Source organism: Amblyomma americanum, chromosome 11 (genome assembly GCF_052857255.1).
Source record: "Amblyomma americanum isolate KBUSLIRL-KWMA chromosome 11, ASM5285725v1, whole genome shotgun sequence".
Taxonomy (NCBI): Eukaryota; Metazoa; Arthropoda; class Arachnida; order Ixodida; family Ixodidae; genus Amblyomma; species Amblyomma americanum.
The window spans coordinates 73,909,866-73,932,047 of record NC_135507.1 but is presented as its reverse complement, the minus strand read 5'-3'; the positions used below and the strand labels follow the sequence as shown (position 1 = coordinate 73,932,047).

At 45.5% G+C, this 22,182-nt stretch overlaps 1 protein-coding gene across 1 annotated transcript in view; it reads left to right on the top strand.

The window, feature by feature from the left end:
- The window catches only part of LOC144110592 (F-box only protein 21-like), a 35,776-nt gene that overhangs the window by 8,821 nt on the left and 4,773 nt on the right, over nucleotides 1-22,182 (top strand). Inside the window, exons 2-9 of the mRNA XM_077643611.1 lie at nucleotides 1,956-2,195; nucleotides 6,957-7,243; nucleotides 9,822-9,958; nucleotides 11,310-11,443; nucleotides 15,195-15,333; nucleotides 15,910-16,116; nucleotides 17,978-18,186; nucleotides 21,224-21,381. Coding sequence (XP_077499737.1) covers nucleotides 1,956-2,195; nucleotides 6,957-7,243; nucleotides 9,822-9,958; nucleotides 11,310-11,443; nucleotides 15,195-15,333; nucleotides 15,910-16,116; nucleotides 17,978-18,186; nucleotides 21,224-21,381 — 1,511 coding nt within the window. The remainder of the gene's footprint in view (nucleotides 1-1,955; nucleotides 2,196-6,956; nucleotides 7,244-9,821; nucleotides 9,959-11,309; nucleotides 11,444-15,194; nucleotides 15,334-15,909; nucleotides 16,117-17,977; nucleotides 18,187-21,223; nucleotides 21,382-22,182) is intronic.

The window sequence follows — 22,182 nt, the reverse complement described above, 5'->3', positions numbered from 1 at the left end:
TTTGACGTTGCGAGCGTGTTCCATTAGGCGCTGGTTGACCACATTCTCGCATGCAAGTCAAAATCCTGTAAGCCTTTCTTTGATAAAAGTCTTGTGATAGGAAAAAGTAGAGAAAGGTTAACGCGCGAAATCATTGAAGCCGAAAAGATAAATAGGTCAGGATGCTCGTGTGTTAGCACACCTTCCATTCTCCTCTCAGATAAAGAGCTCGTTTTTCTAAGAAATCGATACTGTTCGCACGTGTGATTACTGTTTTCTGGTGTATAAATGTGATGCTTCAGGAGAATAAAATTTGTTGGAAGTTAGCGCTCGTGGTGTTCGTCTCTCGTCTCTTGTGTCCTCGTCTTTTGCTGCGCTACAGTGTATTGGAGAGATGTTACGTGCACTGAAAACGAAGCTTTTATAAGCTAGAAAAAGAAAAAAAATGAAATGCACGTGTCATTTTCACTAGTCGAGTTGACGAGTTAACTGCATGCGTTGACACCGATTTTTGACACAGATCCCAGAGGCTAGGTTACACTGCCATTCACTTCAAAACAGGGCTCACAGAGTCCTTCTAGATAAGTTAAAATCAAGCGGTAGGAAATTATTCGTACGCACTTTGCTAAGCAATAAATGCCCCTTGACTTCCGAGCAAACATCAACATACCGAGGAAAAGACAGAATCAGTTTTAGTAAGAACAAAAATTGGAAGGGGTTAGGTCCCTTTAAAGTTTGTAAAATTGCTGGTCATTTGTAGTCATACCTTCAGTATATATTTGGCAGCTGACAAAAGTTTGAAGTGAGACTGAAAGCAACATTCATAGTAGTTTTAAATAATGTTAAGACACATTTGCTGGGTTGGGAAGGAAAACGATGACGGTAAAATAACACAGGTACTCCTGCCTACTGTCACCTAAGGCACAGCAGGCTAAAGTTAGGACACAAAGGAAACAACTGAATAATCAATTAGTGCAAGTTGACGATATCCTGGATGAAGGTAATGAACACGGTCAGTGCATGAAAGTCTAGAAAGGAAGAATTAATTGCTTAATATTTAAGTGATTGAGTACTTTAACACTTAATCATAGTTGAGACCAATAACTTGGAAAATTAATCATGGCTCATGTGCACTGGCGCAGTTAGCAAGTTTGCTGGGATATTGTAGGCGTCAGTGTCACGAGCTCTGTGTAACTGGTGGTCAATGCAAGTGGACTTCATCTGCTGTTTTCTGATTGTGTACTTAACACATCCAAATGGGGACTTAGTGTATCTTTTGGGACAGTGTAGCATCGGCAAGTAATATTTTTGAAATTTTTATGCTTAATATAATAAGCACCATCTTGTTACTGTCGTTCACAACTTACTTTTTAATTGTGGTTCAGTTAGAATTGAAAGCTGGGGGAGTTGCTATGCGTTCATACTTTTTGAAGCAAGAAAGAACAAGTTTGTTGCTTTTTGTGTTTCCGATTTTAGGGTTTCTTCTTTGTTAGCTTTGCTTCTGCTGTAAACAGTTGTGAGTGTGCTTCGCCCCGTTTACATCTGTTTTCTTCTTGTCCTTGTTTTTCCACGGTTAAAAAAGTATGTACACCCACCGTCGAAAGTTTATGGAAAGCGGCTTTGTAGAAGAAATTTGATTTTTTTTTGCATCTGGGTCCTATTGCTTGAGATTTAATAGTGCACCATGTAGTTTGTACAGTCTTATTTGGACTGCCAATGGGTATTTTCCAGGATGCATTAAAAGGCAGTGATGAAATTAAATATTCTTGCCTATATTGCCTTCCATAAACTTTTGACTGTGGGTGTACTTTGGTTATAGAGCCTGTCTTAATTTGTGCCTTGTGTATATAAAGTACATCCGGCTTCAGGACCACTTCCTCCAGCTCTGGACTGTCGTTTTCTGTGAACCAAAAGTATTGATAAAATTGATGTTGAGTGTTGATAAAACAAAGGCGGGTGGTGCCTCTTTGTTGCAGGTGGCCTAACTTGTTCCGTCAACACAATGCTACAAACACGCGGTGGCGTGAAGAGTGCCTGGAGCGCTTGTCGTGTGGCCGCAAGCTCAGATCCTGGGTGTCGCAAATGTCACGCGACTTTTACGCCCATGATGAGCTCTCTGAGGATGCCTTCAAAGGGATCTCGTCTCTGAGTGACCACCCACGGAAGCTGCTGTTCTTCAGTGACGAGCTGGCAGCCATCTTGGACAATGAACAGCCGTGAGATCCTAGTGCTTTTCCACATTCGTTTATTTTGGTTGTCCTTACAACTGGGCACACGCCTATGAGGATAGTGCTACCCGTAGCACCGTAGCAACTTTTCCACTGAAAATCGTTAGGTTGGTTTGTCACGTTTTCATGGTGTCATGGTTATATTTGGCTTCCGAGCGCATAAAGGACCTCTCTCGCTTTCTTTTTACAGTTCATGTTGCGCTCGTCATCGTGCTACTTTTAGTATGGTAGACCTACTGAATCACATCTCTGTTACGATTGAAGCATTCATAAATATATTGTTTAAGAAAATATATAATTGCAGTAGACTTCCTTTAAAACAACCTTGAAGGGGCTAGACAATTTATTTGTGTTATCAGATGTTCATCTTAACAGAAGTGCCTCTGGATAGACATGTGAGCATGCTATGTGTATCTATATATATGTTACATGAAGGTAATGAATAAAATAGCCTGTCAGAGATAGGATAATTGAAAATACGCTGTTTATTTGCACTATGCATGAAGTGAGTTTAAGGCAGAGCATGAAACAAGCTAACATTATCCATTTGAAAAAGGCATCGGGCTAGTTTTTGTCTTTTCTACTGTCTCTTTTTTTTTTTACTGTAGCCCACAGCGAGCCCGTTACTCCGTGTGGCGTGGGCAGGGGCATTTTATTGTGCAATCTTTTTGCTCGTCCCAGCATACTCTCCGTTTCCCACAGCGGCTGCTGTTTGTGTGTATTTTGCTGTGATCTTTGCTTTCTGTCCTGCTCCAAGTGCTTTCAAGGAGCCCAGTAGAGTAGGCGTAAGTTTCTCTCTTATCTCTTCTTATCTGCTGTATAGCCATTACCAACGCCACGAGCAGACACACCACGTGCCTGTCCATACGCCGCAGGCGATGTGCGTGGCTCCGATATCTGGGCATCTCTGCACCGCGATAATGCGTGTTGTGACGCCGCCTCAGTTGAAAAGGCGGCCTCGGTGTCTTTGAGCCTAAATTTGACTGTCAGCAAGCAGGTGCACTTTGCACATACGCGTCTTTTAGTCGGTGGGAGACATCATCATCATCAGCCTGACTACGCTCACTGCAGGGCAGAGGCCCCTCCCATGTCTCTCCAATTAACCATGTCCATTGCCAGCTGCGGCCACCATATCCCCGCAAACTTCTTAACCTCATCCGCCCACCTAACTTTCTGCCGCCCCCTGCTGCGCTTGCCTTCTCTCGGAATCCATTCCGTTACCCTTAAGGAACAGCGGTTAGTATCTTGCCTTCGCATTACATGCCCTGCCCAAGCCCATTTCTTCCTCTTGATATGGACTAGTGTGTCATTAACCCGCGTTTGTTCCCTCACCCACTCTGCCCGCTTCAGCTGTCTCAATGTTTCATCTATCATTTTTCTTTCCAAAGCTTGCTGTGTTGTTCTTAAATTAAGCTGAACCCTTTTTGTTAGCCTTCACAGCATGGGCAGTGGGAAACAACGCACGGCAAGTAACGCGCGTACATTGCCAAGATCTGGCCATGTCAGACCTGTATGCCAACACAGGCACGAAGCTGCCCTGCCATTACTGCACCGGCAAGAACGCTTCCGCCCCATGAAAGCGGTCGGCTTCTCCGCAGTTTTATGTGAAGATGCACAGAACCCATCTTGTGGGGTGTGCTTTCTTGCTTGTAAGCATATTATATATTTTATTTTTAATGCAACAGCGTTAAAATTCTGGTTTGGTGGAAAACCTGGTGTCGGCGTCATTGTGACGACAAAATCCTTGTTGGTCAATAGGGCGGTGATGTAGAAAAGTTGTTTTGCTGAAAATGAAAAAGGTGGTAAAATGCAATTGAACCGATGACCTTTGGGTTGGTAGCCAAGCATGCGGCCTCTACACCTCTGAGGAACGTTCATTAAGTGGGATAAATGGAGGCCTTGTACGAGCACCTCACATCACACAGTAGGCAAGTTACATTACAGGAATGCTTAGCTAATTGGAGTCACGAATTAGTGTCACAAATTAGTATGGGCAATGATGTGCAATAAGCAGTATGTGATGGCAACAAGCGTGTCCACATCTGAGAAAGGGTGTGCCAGGGGACACCCAAGTGACCATAGGGATGATTTAATGCTGTCACGTCATGCTCTTAAGGTGAACTAAAGTTTCCCCCAAGTTTTCTTTCCTTAACAGCTCCACTCTGATGCCCTATGAGTGTTATTACGTGGTGTCGCCATGGTTCGCGGTCACTGCAAAAGTTTATCTTGACTGAAGGGCACGTGAAACGGTTCGTCTTAAGGGGATTATTTTTACTTTGAGTCCTGTGGAAAACCAGCCAAATGGTCTCACATTGTTCATCGTATCCGAGGATTCGTCATAACTGAGTTCATCTTAACGAAAGTCTACTGTGTTACTCTAGGAATGTATTTACTTATTATTTGCATAATTGCTTTTTGATACCGTTTCTTTTAGTATTGGACACCGGTTGACTATTCAGGAAGATTGGGTGTGTGGGTTATCTCACATGTGTATGTGAGATAACCCCCTCTATCATCACTTTAGCATGTCTAGGATAGTAACAAGGCATATTAATGAGTATATGCTATATTAAGACACATTACAATTATAATTTTAAGATGCTCTTTATGGAGTAAAGGCAGTTTGTAGGGGGAAAAAGCAAGCAGGGCTTCTAAGCATTTTTGCATTCAAATGCCAGCTCAAGAAACTGGATACCATCCAGTTTAATTTGTGTCCAAGAAATAGACACTGGAGATGCATGTGTAGCGCATAGCTCTGCATGTCGTGGCCAAAGTGAGGCTATGTTTATTTATGCATCCATAGGCTGCCTATGTAAAGCCAGTGAATTCAACATTTGACCTTTTCATAAATTGGCTTTTTGCTCTAGAAAGTGATTCACGGTTATACATACTAGCTTAATATTTGAGTGCACTATTGCAGCCTGCGGGCATCCAGCGCTACTAGTGGGTTGATTTGGCTGGCATGGCTCATGGCATGACAAGCAATTCTTTGGTTAAACACTTAGAAATATGAGATGTCGTTGTGCTTAGCAATGCCAGTGCATGTACAAAACCCAACTCATTTGGTCGCTGAGTTGTGAGGGCGCTCGGCTACTGAGCCGGAGTTCCTCGGTTTGAACCCGGCTGCCGCAGAGGCCACGTTTCGATAGAGGCAAAACACAAAAGGCGCCCATGTGCTGTGTGATGGAGATCCCCAGGTGGTGGAAAATTATTGCCAACTACAGCACCTCTTTCTTCCTTTCTTCTTTCATTCCCATTTTCTTCCCTTCCCTTGTGGTTCGGTGTCCATGGAGATATGAGACAGATACTGCATCATTTCCTTTCCTCAAAAACTAATTTTTTATTTTCAGTTTTAATTACATTCCTTATTTTCAGTTTTAGTTGCACTGATTGTAAGTGTCATATTCATTTATGTGAAATCGTGGCTCGCCGCTACTTCTAGAAAGCAAGCAGGGAGAGTAGTGCAATGCACATTTCAGCCTCGCAGCTTGGCTTGTAAATCTGAAACAAACCTTCTCTGCTTGTCCCCAGTGTTGCGTTTTGCAACAGAAGTTTGCTGTTTGCATTAGTGTGTGGTCTGATGTTGGAGGGAATTCATCCCCTTGGCACTTGACAGCGAAACCAGCCCTTACTTTGTGTCAGCGTAAACAAGTTACTGCCGATGCCACTCTAGGACGTGCTAATGGGAGGCGAGGGGCAGTTAGAAATTTGCCTGGTGCTTCTTTCAGTATCTAAGGAGGAGTTTATTTTAATTTCTAAAGGCTGTTTAAATGTCTTGGTCACCGCATTCTTTAATGGCCGGTAAGCATATATGTGAAGCTCTTATCGCAACTTTTTTTCTTTTTATCTCGTGAGGGGCCAGTGCCATAGAAGCACCATGCCTACCCAAAAGCTGATGCACCCCCCTCTCTCTATGATTGTCGTGGTGCAAGAGAATAATAACTATCCCTCCCTTGTGACATTGGACCACACTGTGCCCAGTCTAGGGGGTAAGTTTGTTAAAAAAATGTACGAAGCTTACAAATGCTTATAAAAAATACACACAAAGATGCAGGAAGACTTGACGGAAAATAAATAAAAGGCACCGACCAAAAAAAAGATAAAATGACGTTTCGGCTCCCACACGGGAGCCTTGTTCACAATCTTACCAACTTCACAATGTTATCACCGACTTACCATATTTGAGCACTGTAATGAGACCTTTTAGAGCAGCTATACATGTCAAATAAAAAGTGTTCGTCTGCGACAGTTTAACGTACATTTTCAAACAATGATAGAACCAGTAACTGAAGATTCCAAAGACAAAGCAATAAAATGGGAAGATATAGTGAGGCTCAGAAGTGGTGTCATAGGATATCAACAGTCACAAATAAATAAGCAAGAATTGTGTTTTAGTGAGAGCGAGGATCGCTCGATTTTATTTCTGTAAGGCAAAGATTTGCACAACTTGATTCAAGTGAACCCTACTGTTTGAATTCCACAGAGATTCTGAAATGGTCCCGTGATAAAAATCTCGTACAGTTAAGGCTACTTAGTTGTCGCGTATGAATGTACCGAAGAAATTACGGTTGTTTAGCACGTCTTATGAAAATGTATCACGATTCAATTTTTGCGGATCTGAAATACAGAGAACGATAACAAGGGAGTAAAATGGCTGACATGGGTACTCCATGTTTGGGGAGCTTTTCTTAAATGCACTGGATCCACTGAAAGGTGGCTGAAGATAACCGCTTTATCTCCCACATGCAGGCACGAGGAGCTGACGCTCAAATACTATGCCCGGCGGGTGAAGTGCCATGTCTGCCATGAGCACATGAAACAGTGCTGGGAGTCCTACCTGGGTGCAACCACCCCGGAACCAAGCCTGGAGGAGGGTGCCCTGCTGCTCTCCGAGTGGTGTCATCCCCTGCATCGGGTGCCCCGGGAGTGGGTGGTGCACACCTTGGACGAGCTGGCCCGCAGGGCCAAGGCTATTGTGGCTGCCCGACACCCTGGACACCCACTCATCCGCTGTGACTGGCAATTGAGTACCGCCGGTGAGGGGCCCTGCTCATTCTTTTCTTTAACGCAATAGTGTTAAAGGCCCCATTCACCAGAAAATCCAGCCTCGGCATTGGGAGTGAAAAATCACGGGCATGGCTCTGGCAGGTGGTCCCCAGAGAGCAGCCTAGGTGGCATGTAAGCCACCTAGATCACGTGACCTCGCGGCGTCATCACGACCTGCCCACCGGACTCCCAGGGATGTATGAATATGAAGTAGAGAATGACCATCTGCATATATATACGCTGTCTCATATCGATATGAATCATCGCACCATACTCTTAAGGCGAAGCTTAAGTGTCCCCGCCAGTTTTACAGCACTAGCTGTATTGGTGGTCTGTTCCGCCAGGTTTCATGTCGTTCTTGTCGTCGTCTCATTCACATGCTCCAGTGCGCATCAAAGATATAGACAAAGCTGCTGGCCCGTGTTGATCACTCTATGGTAACTTTACCATGGACTGCACCCAAATTTGGAACAAGGCTTTTTCAAGCCTTTTTTCAACAACAGCAAGGAAATTGATGATTGTGTAAATCACTTAACTAGCTAGCATTGATCACTAGGGCAAGCAGCTGCAATTTTTCTCTCTGAAAATTGTGTAGAAATTGCAAGTGAGAGTAGTGGTTGGGAAATTAACTAAACAGCATGTCGAACACTTAGAACAAGTAGTCTCAGAGCAGGCATTCTCAGAACCGCTATTCTCAGAACCGCTATTCTCAGAACGGCCATTCTCAGAACTGGCAGTCTCAAAAGAGGTGCTCTTGGAACAGATTATCCAGAGCATGCTGTCTCACTAGGCACTTTCAGAACAGATAAGCTCAGGACAGACATTGTGTACATTTTTCATGTGAACAAGGAACCCATAACAGCTCCGAAACACCAGCCAACACTCTGATTTGGTCATTGACTGAAGATTTGGCTCTTCATGCTCTTCCACATTCACATACCATATTTATGTGCATAATTTGCACACTTTTTATTTAGAAATTAGGGCTCGAAGAAGGGGGTGCGCAAATTACGAGGGGATTTCGCTAGCACGACTTAAAAAACTGCACAAAGGTCATAACGCGCAATATAGGTATAGTGTATGCTGCTGCGTATACGTCAGCACCCGGACCCGCACGCCACGCTGGCCGCCCCCGAAAAAAAGTTCACTCTAAATGAAAAGCCGCACATCCCCCCCCCCCCCCCCCCCTTGCGGGACGGCATGAAGGTGCATGCACGAAGCTGAATAAGACACTAAAACAGCGTCATCGCTTGCGGCCTTGCCAATTGTTCGGTAGTTCCGGATTCCGTAAGTTTGCTTTCACAGCTTCGTCTGGGATAGCAAGCACTAATCAATAAATCAATTATCACACCACACAATTCTTTAACAGTACCGCGCGAGCGTCAACCAAACTGCTTGTCGGCGCCTTATCACGGCGCGGAGCTGCGATGCCAGCGAGAATAGCCACATGCGCACAAATTTGCAGACACAACGATTGTCGTGTATGGGCAAACTTGTGCGCACGCGGTTATTCTCGCTGGCTTCGCCACTCCGTGCCGTGATAAGGCGCTGACAAGCAGTTTGAAACTTGCCATATAGTTGTGATATCCCATCGCAAGACACGACCGAACAACCAAACACAAGCAGTCAGAGCGACCAAGAAAAGCGTAGCCGGCAGTCGAGTCACATGCATCAGCCAAACAAACAGCGGTGTTGGCTCTTCTATCAGCTGCCGATCCTCCCCGGAAGCGCTGCTGGCCGTTCCGAGTGGCGATGCCGCTGGTGCCGCTGTGATTGTGACAGCGGCCTCTGACACCACCATGAACGCACAGTGCACAAAAGATTCAAAAAGCCTTCCGAACAAACACGCGGAATAGGCAGATGCTACTGGGTAGAGCCATAGGGTAGAGCGCGCGTGCATGATGGTGTTCTAGCACAGCGCAGTGCGTAAAATGTGCAAGTAAAAAATGTTTTTTTTTTGTAAAACTGGGTGATAAGTTAAGGGTGCACAAATTATGCGCGTAAATACGGTAGCACTCAGTGTATAGTACAAGCGGTTTGACAAGGTGATAGCAACATCTGGCACTGAATTGACTACAATCAGTATACAGCATAAAGGTAGGACTACAAGGTAACAAAACTGTAATTTTTGGAGAGACAATAGATGTGCTTTCATTTTCTTCTCAGAACTCTCACAGTGCACATCATCTTCTCTGACATTAGAGGTGATGCTGATGGGGTTAAGAAATTTCTTGGGACGGATTAGTTGCAGTTTGTGCAACAAAAGGGTCATTGGAAATGAATGGCAGAGACCCTTGCCTGACAACGGTGAGGATCACAGAGACGGCATGCACCTAACTGGCAGCTGTTCAGAGCACCTATGACATTGCTATTATTCGATGCAGAGAGTAGAGTTTTTCCCGTTTGGGTCCATATACCCTACATCTTACCTACTTTAGCTTTCAAAGGGACATGAGACATTAAGAGCGTGTCTAATTTTACTAGCAAAGTGAGATCTTTTATCCTCGGTGTCCCCTCTAATGTTGTGCATGCTCACAAGTGTTGTTGATCATGGTTGTTTCCACCCAGCCCTGTCGGAATCAAGGTGGAGCCCCAGCGAATGCCGGTCGCTGCTTCTCTGCATCAACCAGGCCCTGTTCCACGAGTATGGCCTGGCGGGTGACCGGCAGCACTACCACATACCAGAAAACTGCTTCATAGAAAAGGTTGGGATCCCCCTTCTCCTCAAGTCTTCATCAGCCTTGTCGCAATCACACGGCGGCTGGTGTGTTCTGCTGTGAAAATTTTGCAGAGGAGCTTATTCCTCTTAAATGGCTGACACCCCTTGAATTGTTTACTTATCAATTATGGATTTACATAGTTCAGTCTTTGGGTGTTACAGAGTGTTCAGGAGAGAAGGCAGTAAGAGACCTAGATCCTCTTTGAAGTAGTCTTTTACTGATGTTAGCATGTCAACATGAGCAAGTGACAGCAGGTTAAAGAGCGTGGCATATACATAATGGAGTGCAGGTCTAGCAGATTAAAATTGTTTGCTTGTGAGTAACATACATTCGGCTTGAGAGTGTAGTTTCACACACGAGTGGGGTGCAGTTGTTGTACAAGGGCTCCATATGAATTAGTCTGCAGCTTACCGCTGGCTAATCCTCTGTGGCAGTGTATCTGTGTGATGTTAAAAAGCTTCCAATGTTATTGTCTATGCTAAGCATGACGCTGCGTGAAAGGATACTAAATAGTTTAATCTGAGCACAGTGGAGAACATAATGGCGTTGCTGTGATTCAGCAGCAGAATTCATGTTTGAGGCCAAGCGCTATCTACTCCAGACATAAAGTGCATACTTGTCAAGGCATTGCAGTGAATTAAGCACTTAATTCATATTAAGATTAGAGCCTCTTTTGCCCCTAGGTAATCTTTAGAGACTCTTGTGTTTTGTAGTCATACTTCAGCACTACGAGAGGCAGTTCATTCACACGCACTCATGGATATTTTTCTCCCATTCACTCACACTGACATTAATTGATGTGAGTGTAAGTGGGTGAATTGAGTGCTCTCATGAGTGAGTATGCCGGCCTATATTTTTACTGCAGGGATTCTCAATCTTTTTAGTCTTGAGTATTCATGCAAAAAAAAAAGAGCATGCGGACCCAGGACCCAACGAAAAATGCCCACGTTCAGTTAATAATGATTGGCTTTATGGTGACTTGCTTTGCTGTTAGCTTTTATGGTGTGGTGTGGGGAAGCCAGAAAGCGCTTCAAGAAAGTTCAGGCTATGAGGGACGCCATAGTGAAGGGCTCCGGAAATTTCGACAGTACACGAGCCTCTAGAATTTTGCCTCCACCAAAATTTGACTGCCGCGGCCGGGATCGAACCTGCGTCTTTCGGGTCAGCAGCCGAGCACCATAACCATTCCGCGACCACGGCGGCCCATTGTTTAGTTGTGCAGTGGTTTTATATTTTATGCAATGACAGTATTTGGATGCCTTGTCTGCACATCTGACATTGTTGCAAGAGGCTCGGTGGTAAATTTGTGTGAACATCAATCCCCCCCCTAACGTAGGTTCTGGAGAAGAAAAGTGGCATTCCCCTGACGGTGTGCATCATATATGAGGCCGTGGCCAGGCGCCTGGGTGTGCACTGCCTGCCAGTCAACTTCCCCACGCACTTCCTTCTCAAGTGGCTCGAGCACCCACAGTGAGTTCCGGCGCCAGCTCAGATGGCTGCAGCAGACTTGTCAGCAACCATGCTCGGTGTGAACAGATGCTGTGGAAACTTAGCTGGTTTCTTAGTAAAATCTGGTAGCTGGGCCTGTTGCAATTCAATTAAACAGTGTTTGGAAAGCATAAGACACATTCATTGTTTGAAAATTTGGAGTTAAGAATTGTAATAGTTCTTCTCAGTACTTCAGGGCAAGCTTATGTCATCGACAGTGAAATGGAGTGCTGTGGGCTTGCTTTCTTCGACTTTCCATGTTTAGTTATTGTTTTATTTTTTTCAGGTACAGGGAAAACTCGTTAATTCAAACCTCGATAATTCGAATTTTCGGATAATTCGAACTACACTACTTGGTCCGGCCAAGCTCCACAGAGATCTGTGTATAAAAAATCCCATTAATTCGAAAGCGAGTCGGTTTCACTACGGATAATTCGAACTACGCACTCCCATGTCTGAGCGGCTTGGCACACAGCACGTGGCCAAAAAAAAATATAAAGCTCCTCCGCATAGTTAGAGGCTGCGCCCATCCTAAACGGCGACAGAAGATGGAACCAGATAAAACCGTGGAAGAGTGGGTAAAGCTTAAATGGCGCCATCACCGGCGCGGCGGCCGGCGGCGCCAGAGGGTACTCGTTGGCGGTTGCGGTGGCGGCTGCGTACCCTCATTTCCACACAGCCTCCGAAACTCGCAACTAAATACTCGTTAATTCGAGCCCTATTAATTCAGAATTATGGATAAGTACTGTCGGTGCGGTCCCAGCCAACTCCCATGAAAGGCTATGACTTCGGACGGGCACTACAAATTAGGTGCGAAAAACTTTTTTTTTCTTTGCGAGTGTCGTCCATCCTTCCACCCAACGGTCGCCAACGGAAGCACAGGGTCAGCCGCGATTTTGACGCCGGCTTTCAGCATCGCCCGGCTACAGTTTTCTAGAACCTTCTAGAACACTGTAGCCCAGCGGTCAGCCGCTGGCCGGAAGCAGCCAACGTGGACTCTCAGCTCAGACCAATCGGCACGACAGCGTCTGACTTCCGCCCGCTTCTACAACATGGCCGCGCTTGCAGAAGCGGCCTCCCGCTTCACCACGAACTCGTCGTTGCCGCTACACTGTGCCCCACGTTCACGGCAAACAAAAGTCGCACAAAGCTTTCGCTTTGTCTGAAGATGCCCGCAGCACAAAATTTTAGGGATGGAATGCGCCAGATTTTCAGAATGCTTCTGGATTTTGAAAGCTGCTAGGCTTAACCACGATGCGTCAGTTGACGTCAGGAAGCACGAGAGGTTCCAACAGGTTAACTATTTTGGTTCAGAAAGGGGCCACAAAGAATAATTCGTCCTCTTTGTCGTCATTGAATAAATAATAGCTTTATTGTAAATGCACAGCTGTTCTTTTCAGCATTTTACTAAACATATGGAATCACGCCGTTTCTAAATCCTGGCGGCAGCCGCCCGTTTTCGGCATTCCGCCGCTCCGCTCAAAATTACACAGCGCAAGTTTGCTCCATGTGGGTCGCCCTAAATACGGTACATATACATACCATAATGCAAATGGTTCTTGTGAGTTTTTTCGAGGCCATTCGATAATTTGAACATTGGATAATTCAAACTTTTTTCCCGGTCCCGTGAAGTTCGAATTAACGAGCTTTTACTGTATGACAAAACTATGCACTAGCAGCAGCGATGCAGAATTTTCTTTGTTATTTGGGTCTGTAATCTTAATACAAAGCATCTTGCAATTGACGTCATTGCGGTGTAATTGCGGAAGCAGTCAGTGGGACGCTTTTCTAGCTTCTAAGAGCTCTTTTTTTTTGTAAAAATGGTTTCTGTGTCATTCAAAAATGAGAATCCATCAATGCTAGCCAACTTCATTTTATCCTCGGTGTTTCTTTAGTGTCGATGTCCATTTATCAAATTAGAAATGAGTGGTTAGGGAAGCTGAATCAAAACTGTAGGATGTTGAAAACTTATTTTAAGCACAAAATTCTCCGAGTTTAATGAAAAACCAACCCAAAGCAAACCCTGATCATTCTGAGCATGTAACTGATTGGAAGCACCTTTCGACCATCATAGTTTTTATCACTGGCCTAGCAGTGTTTTTGTGAGAATATTCTCCTTCCCCGAGGCTGTTGTGTTTATTTCTATGATAACTTGCTTCATTAGCTTTCTCTTTTTGAGACCATTACAATTATTTGTTTATGTGCATTTCATTATTTATGCTTGCATTCGGTGCTTAACAAAATGAGATAATGAAGGTTTGCAACGAAGAAAAAACTTCGTTTCTCCCCGAACCAGCAAAAGCTGTGTTGCAAAAATTTTCAGTTGATGTGGCACTGTCATACTGATGGATTACAAAGTGAATGTGACATAAAAAACTGAACCACAGAGAAGTGCACGCACGATATCCTGAAAGGGGCGTAGCAGCTGAAACAAATGCGCATTATTCCCTTAGAGGTGAGATAGACCAGCAGTCCTTCGAGTTTTGCTTGAGAGATGGGTTGCAAGCTGAGAATTGGGGCACGTTAATAATTATGAAATGAATGCTTTGAAGCAGAACTCAGTTCTTGGCATCGCCGCCCTAGCTTTCGTAAAGTTCGCAGGGGATGCACTGGCTTCACATAAATAGCTTCACGCATTTGTATATGACCGCCCCCTCTTCCAACCACCCTTGCCAAGAGTGCCCATAAATATGACCCCAGAACAGAGAAAGAGAGGTTCAAATGAAGAGGTTACCCTTACAGGGTTGTCAGTGCTCTTCTTGCCTGGCTGTTGACACGATAGCATTAAGGTTCCCGTAAAGCGGAAAATCCAGCATGCCGCCGTGACTCTAAAACTCTCGCTGGTCGAGAGGGTCGCGACGTCGGAGCCATCTCAATTTCACTTCGAAAAATTGCTTGGTCAAGTGCTGGAATCAAACCTCAGTCCCTTGGGTTGCTAGCCGGGCACACTACCAGTACGGCACCAAGATGCATTCGTTCAGTGAAGATAAACGGAGGCCTTGCATGACCACCTCGCTTCGCACATTGTGAAGATTACAATGCAGCAACATGTTGTTAGTGTCATTAATTCGTTGCACTAATTAATGTCACTCTATAATGCTATCGCATACCACTTGTAAGGTGAACTTAGAAGGAAGGGGAAATAGTTTTTTGAGAATTCGAGGTTACTCAAGAATTCGAATCAGTGAAGCTTCTGGTTAAAGCAGGCATAGTAGTTTTGCGCCGGCATTAAAAATGGGGACGTAATCACCGATTCAAAACTGTACAGTGTTCAGGCTTCTCCTTGGAGGAGTGCAGGGGAGCTCGCAGTGACGCCATTGTTGCTGAAATTTGAGATGTCTGCTGCCTTCTTCAACGTGCTGCAGTGCGTCAACTGAAGCCGCCAAACAGTGCTTCGTGAGCTTCACGTTCGATGGCATTCATTTTCTTCCTTGAAACAACCGCTTCTTCACTGGAAACTTAGCACCGCTGTACGCGACGTCATCACTGCAGCCTCCGCCCTTCACTGTGCACTGCAGAGAAGCCTGAACGCCGACGCCGCTTTAGTCGATGATTACGGCACGATTTCAGGTGCTAGCCCAAAAAGATTTCGCATGCTTTACCTGCAAGTTTCACACATTCGACTCGTTTAAACTCATCGGATTCTAAAACCTCTTCAGTTGCCGTTTAACTGCCCCCTCCCCACAAGTTTTTTCCATCTTGCACACGTGCATTGGTTGGCCCTGCACTGCAGGTTGCCAGAGGACCAGCGCTACACGTACATAGATGTCTACCACGGGGGTCGCTTCATGGACCAGGGCGAATGCCCGTCACTGTGCCCAAACTTGCAGCTGGACAAGAACACCTGCTACAGCGCACTCCGCACACCCAAGGTTGGTGGATCCCTTCTTTCCTGAAGGGCATTTTGAATTTGACCGACAGGTGCAGCCACTTTGAATATGCCAGGTGTTTGATGCAAGTGCTTCGCAGGGGCTTCATTTTGTTTTAAAAATATGCTGATAATATCAATGATGCCAGTACCGTATTACCCCTGGGTGGAGCAAAGACAAAAATGCTTATCCCAAGCAGCCTACAGTTAGCTGTGCCTATTGGCTCAAATGCTGTCTGCACTCGAGGTTCTTCAATCACAGTACCTGAGAAAATGCATCTTCAAGTTCAGCTGTCTACATGGCCAGTTTTCAGTGGCCAGCATGCATGAGCTAGCAGAAAGCAACAATTCTTACATCAGCAAAACTCGCAGCAGCAGAGTTTTCCAGTCTCTTCCATAATGCCTTAGAAGTGTGTAACGGTGTCACTGCCACAGAAGTTTTGGAACTGCTTTAGTATTCCTGCAGCTCCATAGTAACGCATTGTTGGAAAAGTCTACATATGGCATGGGTCAGCGCCCCAGGACCGCCGCGGGAGTTTGAGTCTCTCCGTGCATCTTGGGTTCCTCCACCACTGTGCAGGTGCTGGTGCGGATGTGCTGGAACCTGGTGGAGGCCTGGCGGCAGTTTGAGGGCACCCTTGGCATGCAGGGCTTGCGCTATGCCCTCGAGCTGCTGGAGCTGTTTGAGGGCCGCGGCCGGCACCGCACTGACCCCATGCGAGGGGACATTGAACACCGGCTGCTCTTGGCACGTGTCTACCTCCACCTGGGCATCAACTACGAACAGGTGGGAGGGGGAACGCATCACAAATGAATATGGTTGGGTGTCCCAATGATTGGGTGGTGCTATTTCGGGCTGCTTCTCTCCCCTGGCAGATAGGTCAACAGATGGGCATGCAGTAGTATGCCTAAGGCCCCTGGTTTTCGGTGGTTCCACTATTCTTTGATTTTTAAAAGTTTTTACATTGTGTTACTAATTCTCAATATCACCTCTCACAAAGACTTGTCTAACGTTCGCCCAGCCAACCGCATCACGAAGCTACCACCCATTAAACAGTGCATCTTTCTACTCGCGGGCTAACTTAATACAGTTTTTTCCCTAGAACAATAGATGATTGGAACTTGCTTTCTGACAGCACATGCGCACTTGCTCTGAATAAGTTAGTTGACCTAGTGTATTGTGTGAATAACTGCTGCATGTTGTAGTTTGCGTGCGTGCAGTATTTGCTTGTTTTTGTTTTTTGGTGTTGCCTTGTAGGTGTCTGGCACCATATACTGTACACCCACTCCTGCCATAGCCTAGAAGAAAATGGGCTGCAGTGTGTGTAAATAAGTAAATAAGTAAAAGTCACGGATTTTAGAATTTTCCATCCAATTGTGTGTTAGCAGCCACATTCTCACTTTTTGATGATATTGTGCTTGTGGAAATGAGTGGGAATGATATAATCATAATATGTATAATTTAATCGCCTGAATTCTCTTTGAAAACAAGATCTTGCAATGAAGTTCTGCTGATGCCTTTACATGCTTACTTCCTCATTTGCTCAAGGGTACTAGCGCGTTACACATAGCTGCTCTGTCAGCAACATGCTCATGGGAAGAGTCATGATACTGACACCTCTCGAAAGCAGTATTACCGTATCTGTACAGATATAGCGTGAATTTTCCATAAATCATCCGCTTCAGTAAGCACCTTGAATTATGTATTGAACCAAGCTACGAATATTGTGAGGATTATTTTTTTTTTTTTCGTTGTTCTTGAGAGACCGGCAGCAAGCTCGCCCACTAGGTTTGTGAGCTGCGAGAAAAAGCCAGCTTCTTGAAGACCTTAGGCCATCGAGGCGAAGCGTGCGACACGCGCTGGCAAGAGTTTCCACAAACTTGAATAAAGGTGGCGTGAACCGCTGAGAAATAAAAGAAGGCAGTCAAAACACAATGAGGAGTAGGGAAGGGGAAAAAAGGAGCAAATGGGCACAAAATGGTGCGGCACAAAACACGAAGCAGCGAGTCAAGAAGCGGCTGCATGGCGGCCGCTGCTGTGCAAAAGGCCAAGTGTTAACGTGCAGGAAGCTTTGCGCAGAATATCGCAGATTCTTTGTTTTCAATTCACGGAATTTCATATTTTCCGCCTCAGAAAATTGAGGGCCTAGACATACTACTGGTTTGTGATGAGCCCATTGGCATCAAGCTGTAATCTGAGCAGCTGATGATGCTGATTAAAGCATAGGTTGTGTGTTGAGGGTGTGAAGAAAATACACCACACTCCGATAAAGGCATTGAGTTGGCTGTTGATGCGCGTTGTTGGTTCAAACTTTGGCCACAATTTTTTAGCCATTTCATGCTTTGTGCTGTGGCTTTCAGATAGGATGCTGTAATATTCGGAAAGAGTTGTTAACACTGCTTTTAAGTGAGGGGAACGGTGGGAGGAGCATTGTTGGAGTGTGCCATGCTCACCACTGCCTTTGTTTGTTCATTTTTCTTTTTTCTTTTCTTTTTTTTGCTCGCGTCATGAAGTTTTGAATGCACTTCTTAAGCCATCACTACCACCAGTTAGCCTCTCGTGTGTGTGGCACAGTGACTTGTATTCCCCCTTTAATACCCACCTCTAATCCAGCATCTTCTCTTCTACATGGGGGCTGGCCGTGCAGATCCTGACCCTTCTGAAGGGCATCGAGGCAGCCCACCCGGCATCGAGTGGCATAGTGGCGTACATGTACCGCACTGCTCAGAGCCAGATGGTGGCCCAGCAGCAGAGGAAGGAAAGCTGTTCCCAAAGGCACCCGCGGAAGCTGCGCTCGACACCTCGCTCGCACGCCAGGGTGGCCTACGCCGTTGGCATGATCATGTGCCACAAGAAGTAAGCGTACAGCATGCGCGGGCCTCTCTCACTTGGCCTTCTTTGTTGTGTGGTGTCCCAGGACTGAGTGCATCACAGGGGAAAGGCCTCTTCCACTGACGCCTCCAATTCCCACCATCCCACACTAGCCGTGATCGCACTATCACATTAAAATTCCAGGGCCCTAAATCTGAATGCCTACACATGAAGCTAAGGAAAAGCCCTAGGTGGCAGCTCAACGTTGGCTGTTGCCTTCTGAGAGCTGAGAGAGGAGTAACGAGTTGATTATTTGTATTGCACGTGAGGGAAAACAAATTTGAAATGAATGTGCAGTAAAACCTCGTTATAGCGAACAAGTAAAAAATCGTAAAATAGTTTGCTATAGCCGAAATTTTTAATATAAAATTTCGTCAGAAACGCGCTCAACAGCGTCACAGTTTAGTCATTGAAGGGACAGAAATTCTGGCGATCCTTACTAGAGAGACGGACATAGGTTTTCCCAGGTTTTGGCGGCGTTTCGATGGCGCTCGTGGCTATTGCAAAGGCCGCAAAAATCTGAGCGCCAGTTAGGTTGGCTTCCCCGCACAGCATCACAAACTCTGGTTATGCGCCGGTTACAGTGGCTTTCCCGCATCACAGCTGTGTCGCGTGGGAAGCGGTACGTCAGAGCGAAAGCTATTGTCATTTTCACCACCTCCGCAATAGCTGACATGAGCACAAGATTGTTACTGCAAGCTTGCAACCGCCTGCGCTGCTGCTTCCATGGTGCTATCGACGGATGCCAGAGGCGTGAGCACGTGCTGACTGCCGGACTACTACCCTACACCCCGCTGTTGGCGAGTGTGAGATGAAAGTGCAAACCTAGGCATGAACTTCAATACGATAGCAAGGCGGGCGAGTTGGTAATGCATATTTGAAAATATACAGCGCGGAAAACGGGGACTTTAGGGTAGAAAACACAGGACAAGCGCTGTCCTGTGTTTTCTGCCCTGAAGTCCCAGTTTTTCGCGCTGTATATTTTCAAACTAGGCATGAACGCTTGCCACCGCCACCAGTCACCTGAGTTTAGTGTGACGAAGCCTGCCGCCTGCCATCCAAACGGGCACAATTTGGAGCTGGGGAGTTCGATATCCATTTCATGGCCAGCTACGTTCGATATATAAAGTAGAAATTGCATACGTTTGTCAAAAATATTTACGAAGAGTTTGATATATTCAGTAAGTCGTAATATTCATGTTCGTTATATCAAGGTTTTACTGTACAAGGTGCGTGAAGATTGAAATGAAAATTGGTTTTTTGGGGGAAAGGAAATGGCGCAGTATCTGCACCTGCCCTGTGCTGTAAGGGAAGGGATAAAGGAGGGAGTGAAAGAAGAAAGGCAGAAAGGGGTGCCCCTGGTTAGTGGAGGGCTCTAGTGGAGGGCCCCGGAATAATTTCGACCACATCGGAATCTTTAAAGGGACACTGAGGAGAGCTCTATTAATTTTTTTTTGTTAGCAAAATCTGATAGTTCGACATTTCATGGCTTCGTTGCCGCTTGTCCGGGCACGAAAGATGCATTTATTTCAAAGAAATTTGGATTCGAAGATGAAAAAGTTTTTCCCGCCGCTCTGATTCAAAATCAGGGAACTCTTATGACGCCACGGCAACTCTTATGATGTCTCAGAACGGAGTGACGTGCCGTGTGACGTAAACGCAAACTCCGTGATTTCTGACGGCTAGCGGTGCGGTGCGCAACCTTCCTTAGCCAGCCTCAGAGATTCGCGATGTCCATGAAGTAAGGAAAATTCCTCCAAGGTGGCGCCTCTTGTCCTAGGAAGTCATCACGCTTATACTTGGCGAGATTGGCCTGTGGTGGCGATACCTGTATTTTGGTTCTTGCTATTTTCTACATTACAAGAGCTTTGTTTTCAGTAAGAGTGGCGTTTTTGTGATGAGGAGCTGCTATTCTATCGATACAAGCCAACTTCAATTTCTCCTCAGTGTCCCTTTAACATGCACTGACATCGCACAGCGCACAGGGACCTTAGCGTTTTGCCTCCATCGAAAAGCAGCCGCCTCCATGGAAAAGCAGCCGCCACAGGTTCGAACCTGGAAGGTGCATGCATTATGTAAATCATGTTTCCCAAGGGAGTTTCTTGCCTTAAAGGAGTACAGTGACTTTTTCGAGACTGCCTTTTTTTTTCTGCTTTTCAGAAATTGCTTTGTGCCATGCCGATACCAGTTAAGAAATAATTACAGAAACCTGCATGCAGGAATGAGAGTTATTGCCGTGTTGATGCGCAGGTTTCAGAGGAGGTTTCAGATGCAGTTTGAAGCAGTTCAAAGGAAACTGTGACGCCAAGTTTTTCTTTGTTGTGTGGAACCAGCATTAAAATGCACTTCATTAGGGAAATCATGCTGGTGATGTTGCATGCTGACGTCATCTACAGCAAGGTGTAAGACGATGCTGCTCAGTTCTGTTCCTTGTCTTCCTGACAGATTCACCATTCCTTCAGGTCATGAATACTTGAAGTTGGAAGCCTAACAATTCTGCTTTCTTCTAAGTTACAACTTAAAGCTGATATTTCAAGCACAACAAACGTCATTTCCTTTTGCAGTTGTTGAATGAAGGTGGTTCCGATTTATGACGTTTTTAGCAAAAAGCAGGAGAGTTTACAGCGATGTACGGTGAATTTCTTGTCATAGACTACACTGGACGGATTTTTTGCTTATGGGACGTATAATGCTTTCGCAATAAAACAGTGTTGTGGTATATTAGCTAGAGCACCTTGAGGCATGTCTTCTCTTTCTTTGCCATTCCTAAAACCCTACATGTCATTACTAGCAGAAATAAAAAAAAAAAAGAAATCTGAGCAGCTCGTGTCTGTATTCCTTCAACAACACCCATTTGGAGATATCACATAACAACATTCTCACTGTTGAAAATCGCTTGCTATTCTGGAACACTGATTACAGCCTGCTAAGATGATGTCTTAAGGCTGCCAATTATTTGGACTTTGTTGGGAAGACCTCGTGACTCAGCATGCAGTGAATGAGACCATTTGCCGCTGCGCAGATACCACTACCAGTGCGTCATCTACGGCTGGGATGGCAAGTGTGCGGCCAACCGGGACTGGATCTTCCAGATGGGTGTGCACACCCTCAACCACGAGGAGAGGCAACCTTTCTACAACGTGCTGGTGGGGGACGGCTCCAACCGATACGCTGCTCAAGGTACGCTGTTCTCCCATTCCTGAAGTCTTGTTCACCCTCCCATCTCCCAGCAGAGTGCAGCCTCGATTCGGTCGCAGTGAGACGCAAAAGTGCTCGCATACTGGGATGTTGCCGCACACCAAAGAACTCCAGGAATTCGAAATTCGTCCACTCTGGCACACTTTCTCAGAGCACTTTTTGTCGTTTTGGCATGTGGAAACCCATTGACCTGACACACGCTAGTCCGGCCTAACCTTTTTCTCCATCTGCCTGCAGTGTAGTGTGCACTTCTTTCAGTCATAATAAAGGTCATCATCATCGTCGTCATCATCAACCAGGCTGCAACCACTCTGAGTGAATTTCCTTTCCTTCTTTCCCTGTCCAACCATGTGCATTTCCTCTCCCTTGCTGCCCTCTTTGTTTCCAGCAGACCAAAGGTTATGTGTTCTGTGCACTGCTTGTGTTGCTCATGTCCCTCGTCCTGATTTCAGGATGATAGTATGACAGTCGTTCTTTCTCTCAAAAGCGCACTGCTCTCATTCTGTCTCAGTCTACTATATCTCAGCGCATCACCTTTCTAATGGAACAAAGCATTTGTTCAACTTTTGAGGCAGTTTTGCAAATACAAAGTAAGCCTTCTGTTCAGAAAGTGTGATTTTTTTTTTTTTATCGGAATATGCTGTAATGGATGAAGAATGCGAGTACACTCGTTGCAAGACATGAGTAAGCAGAAATGGAATGTAAGGCAGTAATGGAAATAATAGGGTGTAGCAGTTAACATCCCTTGTGATTGTAATCTCTCTTTGCTGCAGGCATTTCTGT